The sequence below is a fragment of the Sitophilus oryzae genome, unplaced genomic scaffold (assembly GCF_002938485.1).
Source record: "Sitophilus oryzae breed Bouriz unplaced genomic scaffold, Soryzae_2.0 scaffold_937_pilon_pilon, whole genome shotgun sequence".
Classification (NCBI taxonomy): Eukaryota; Metazoa; Arthropoda; class Insecta; order Coleoptera; family Curculionidae; genus Sitophilus; species Sitophilus oryzae.
In genome coordinates, this window is record NW_022147569.1 from 618,649 (window position 1) to 624,050 (window position 5,402).

General features: G+C 39.9%; 1 protein-coding gene across 1 annotated transcript; it reads left to right on the forward strand.

Moving 5' to 3' along the window:
* The first annotated feature begins 1,593 nt into the window (after nucleotides 1–1,593).
* LOC115890916 (protein PXR1-like) lies at nucleotides 1,594–2,088 on the forward strand. Its single transcript, XM_030911279.1, has 2 exons — nucleotides 1,594–1,876; nucleotides 2,010–2,088. The coding sequence occupies exons 1-2, from the start codon at nucleotides 1,596–1,598 to the stop codon at nucleotides 2,086–2,088; spliced, it is 360 nt and encodes a 119-aa protein (XP_030767139.1). The 5' UTR covers nucleotides 1,594–1,595.
* Nucleotides 2,089–5,402: the final 3,314 nt, after the last annotated feature.

Sequence of the window (5,402 nt, forward strand, 5' to 3'; positions counted from 1 at the left end):
CACTGCGAACGGCAGCTTTTCATCAGTAGAGCAGTCGTGGATAAGGTATTTCACTAAAGAAAAACTAATTAACAATAAAAAATCAAAAATATAAATATTGGGCGCCAGGCATGAACAGAGAAAGAAAACACAATTGTATATTACTTAAAATTAATGACTATATTTATTCAGGATGGACTCTGACGGTAAATAACATTGTAAAGCTTTTGCAATTATAGTGGTTATATGTCAAAGAAATTTTTGTTAAAAATAATATTAAATATGTTTAATGAAAAACTATGGAAAAACACCATATAGATAGAGCTATTAAAAATATATAAAAGTTAGCATTACTTTAATCAATTTGTTATATTTTATACAATATTAAACCTGAGATGTTGCAAGACATAGATTCCAGAATCTGTCCGGTTATTTATCTTTAAAATTACGCAATAGATATCTACAGGAAGTAATACTATTACAAGATATGTTCCTAATGAAACCTAAAGATCTAACCATGTTCGTAAACACTAAATTCATATAGATATAATAACCACTATTAGTAAATTATTCAAGATACCACTATTAGTCAATTATTCAAGTACGTTATTGTCCGAGGGCTCAATAATAAACAAAGGCAACTGTCCTTTCTTCCAATCAACATTCTGGAGGACAAAAGCAAAAGAACACCGACGAGCCAGCAAAATACAAATACGAGTGAACTTGGGCCAATCCAAAACTCTACCCTAAAAATACGCAGTAATAATATCGAATCTAAAAAGATAATATCTCATCTTTACCTGTAGCTTCGAAATAGCCGCTGATTCAGATTATTCAGCGAGATTTAAATAATGCCCATTTCTAAAAGCCGGGTTGCTGATGGCGACAGAGCGGCCAAAACAAAAGTGATGTTAAAGCGCAGAGAGACGCCTTGAAACGATGTTGACAGCCCTCCACAGAAGCAGTGAAACGATAACAGGGTTGTCGACTAGAGAACGTTAAAACTACGCCAAGCGTGTCAAATAAATTATCAGGCCTGAAGGATACGGAATCCGGTGACGATACGCCAGACATCATAATATTGTCAAGAAAAATGGCGTATCCGCCAGAAATTAAAAATGTATTACTGGTTGCCTGCACAACCGCAACGTATCCGCCAGAAATTAAAAGACTTTTTCAGGCGCCATCTTTTAGTCAAATCGAGAAGTAAGGGAATCAGAGAATGGAATTGTCTGGTATGAAGAAGTACGCTTTCCGAGAATTGGGGAAATTTCGAGAAGCAGTCAATAGAGTATATAAGCCGGAGCCATCGACAACTGAGACAGTTTTTGAAATTTGAATATACCGCGTGGAAATTGAAAATCGGACAATTTGGTGAAGGAATCTTATAAATAGTTAGTTTGTTGTGTGTTATAAGTTAGTAATTGTGTATAAGTGAGAAAATAAATTCGTTAAGTATTTTATCGTGAGTTTAAATAGTGGACCCGCGGAATCCGTAACAATTGGTGTCAGAAGTGGGATTCAAGAGGATTTTAAGAAGAAATTAAGTGGATTAGAAGATTTTTAAACCGAATTAGAGTATTTTTATGGTTGGTACAAGGGAGCAGGCGAAGAAAATGGAGGAAGTAAGCAAATTATTGGGCGATTTTATGGAGAATATGAGAAGAGAAAAGGCAGAAGAACAAGAGAGGTTGCGAAAAGAGAAAGAAGAGGAACAAGACCATCTACAGAAAATACTTATGGAAAATCAAGAGAAAATGTTAGAAGGTTTAGAAGCCCGTCAAAAGAAAGAGAAACAGGAAGAACAGGACCGGCTTGAAAAAAATTTCCAAGATTTGAAAATTCAACGACAACAAGACAAAGAAGAAGAACAGGACCGGCTTGAGAAAATTTTAGGCAATTTAGAAATTCGTCAGAAGAATGAATGGAGGGAAATTTTAGAAGATATAGAAACGCGCCGCCAGAAAGAAAGACAAGAAGATCAGGACCGTCTTAAGAAAACTTTAGAAAATCAAGAAATTCGACTTCAGAAAAGCTTGGGGGAACAGCAACAAGCAATGTTGGAAGTACGTTGCCAGGAACAGCAGAACCACTTCCAAGAAGCCGTAGAAGATCTGGAGGAGCGCCTTCAGCAGAAAATGGAAAAATTAGAGATGGACCTACAGAAGACCAAGGTACAAGTAAGGACACCTGGCGTTTCTGGAACTGCGAACCTCAAGGCACCGACCTACGATGGACAAACCACCTGGACGATGTACCACCGCCAGTTTGAAGCAGCGGCTGCTGCCAATGGATGGACTGACCAGGAGAAAGCAGCGGCACTTGTCATCGCGCTGCGTGGCTCTGCCCTGGAACTCCTGCAAACTATTCCTGCAGCCCAACAGCAGGAATATCAAACTTTGGTCGCTGCACTGGACAGAAGATATGGCGACCAACATCGACGCCAACTTTACCAGGCCCAGATCAAGACACGCCTGCAGAGGTCCGGAGAGAGTCTGCAGGAATTCGAAGCAGACTTACGTCGGCTGGTACACCTAGCGTATCCTGAAGCACCGGAAGGATTTATGGAGGAACTCGCTGCTCAGTGCTTTATCAGCGGACTGAGGGACAACGAATTACAGAGGGCGCTGCAAATATCCCGATTTTCTACCAGCAGCGAAGCACTCGTCAGGGCGCTGGAAATCGAAGCTGCTTTTAGCGCCATCCCTAGACCGAAGATAAGATCGGTAACGGTCGAGGAACAGCCCGAAAGCATTCACAGAGGTTTGGAGGAGATGTGTAAGAAAGTCGACAAACTATGTGAGCTACTAATAAACAAGGGAGTCATCAACAACCAGACAGAGAACCAGAGAAGATTCCAGGATATGAGGTGCTATGGATGCGGCAGGAATGGCCACATCAAACGGGATTGTCGCATCCAAATGCGATTCCATTCACCATCCAGAGAACATCGGCACATCGGAAGATCCCAGGACATAAGTTGCTATAGATGTGGCAGGAATGGCCACATCAAACGGGATTGCCGCGTCCAAATGCGATTCCGTTTACCATCGAGAGAACATAGGCACCAGGAAATCAACACTAATGAGCGAGTATTGGCTGAAGAAAACAGAGCCCCTAGGATGTTTTCCGTTAGAGTCTAGGAAAAACCGCTGACAGTTTGGTGATCAACGGAAGGTCAATGGTAGAAGAATTCGAATGACTCTGGACACAGGCGCTATGGTATCATTGGTGCGAACTAACTCAGTGCAAGGATTGAAGATGATGCCTCTTAGAAGAAGAGTGTATTTACGTACAGTTACGGGGAAATGGCCGTTGTACGGGGAGAGGCTTCATGGAATTGAAGTTAGGGAATTTGAAGTTTCGGCATAGCGTTTTAGTGGCAGACATTGAAGATGATTTTATCATGGGTATGGATGTGATCAGTCAACATGGTTTTTCGTTCGATCACCATAGAAACATCCTGAAAATCGGAAATGAGGAATTTTCTTTATCTAAAGAGAAGAGACCAGGAAATATGGAAGAAAGATCATCGAAAATTGTGATGATACCTGGTGATACCAAGAAGACTGTGTTCGGGAAGCTAGAGAAAACCGCTGGGTGCCGTGTAGGACGGGTACAAATTATCGACAACGACCTAGATCGACGACGAGCTACCTTGGACAAGAAAATGAAACATCGTGAAAGCACTATCAGAGTAAGGAATTTTAAATTGAGAACTGACAAACAATGGACGACGATACAATTGAGGAAAGATCAAATGAAAGATCCAGACATCGGAGCAATACTACGGATCAAGGAAGGTAACGGCGAGAGACCACCGTCGCAGGATATTGCGGACAGAGGGCTGGTTTTCAAAGCTCTCTGGGCTCAGTGGAATTCACTGGTGATTGAGAATGGATTGTTAAAGCGCACGTGGAAAGTGCGGATGGCAGGACCGTAACAACTCAGTTACTGGTACCAAGGAAGAAAGTCACCCAGGTATTGGAAGAAATTCATGGTGGTAGAACTGAGCCCATCTTGAGTAAACAAGACCTTGAGCAAGCTGAGAGATCGTTTTACTGGGTGGATTATTGTGAAGATGTTAAGAAATGGTGTCAACGTTGTAAGATTTGCGCAGCTAGAGAAGGACCAAGTACTCGATCTGGAGGAAAAATGGAACAAGATAACGTTGGACTGTCGTTCGAAAGAATCGTTAGGAAGGAAAGATTATTGGGGATTCATAAGTAAGATTACGCTAGCCAGTGACCGGATGAAAGCTCGTTACGACCTCAGAGCTAATTCTACGGGATTTCGACAGGACGATAGGGTATGGTTGTATAACCCACAGCGCAAGAAAGGGAGGTCCCCAAAGTTAACTCCAGCATGGGAAGGTCCTTATACAGTCATCAAGAGGATAAATGATGTTGTGTACCGGATTCAACGCAGCCCTAGAAGTAAGATGAAAGTAGTTCATCTGGATCGATTGAAGAGATACCAGACAGGAAACCTTGATCGGGACGATCAAATTTGAAGGGGCAATGTCAAGAAAAATGGCGTATCCGCCAGAAATTAAAAATGTATTACTGGTTGCCTGCACAACCGCAACGTATCCGCCAGAAATTAAAAGACTTTTTCAGGCGCCATCTTTTAGTCAAATCGAGAAGTAAGGGAATCAGAGAATGGAATTGTCTGGTATGAAGAAGTACGCTTTCCGAGAATTGAGGAAATTTCGAGAAGCAGTCAATAGAGTATATAAGCCGGAGCCATCGACAACTGAGACAGTTTTTGAAATTTGAATATACCGCGTGGAAATTGAAAATCGGACAATTTGGTGAAGGAATCTTATAAATAGTTAGTTTGTTGTGTGTTATAAGTTAGTAATTGTGTATAAGTGAGAAAATAAATTCGTTAAGTATTTTATCGTGAGTTTAAATAGTGGACCCGCGGAATCCGTAACAATATATTATATATAAAAGACATGTAACGAACTAAAAACGTTACTACTTAAGTCATAAAAACGACTTAAATAACGTTATATTGATTTAACAAGTTTATACAAAATTTGTCTTGAAATAAAGTGACTTAAGTCAAAGATTTAGGACGTAAATCATTTGAACTTTATGTTGAATTTTACTTAAGACTTAAATTATTTTGATTTGACTTAAGTCTTTTGAAGACTGACTTGTTGCCGTTCTGTTTCAGATGAGCTGCCATTTTTGTAAGGAATTGAAGTCAAATCTATCATAAAATGTTCCTCATTTGTCTTTTGACAAAAATAATCAAATATTTTTAATGATTACTGATGTGTTACTAGGTACCTACTTAAATACTTTATTCTGTATATGTGTATATGCGAATTTTTATTTTGTAAAAGTAGCTTGCAATTGCTTACTATTATTATATAATTTAGCATTTAAATCGAGGCGATTAAAACAAAAGCA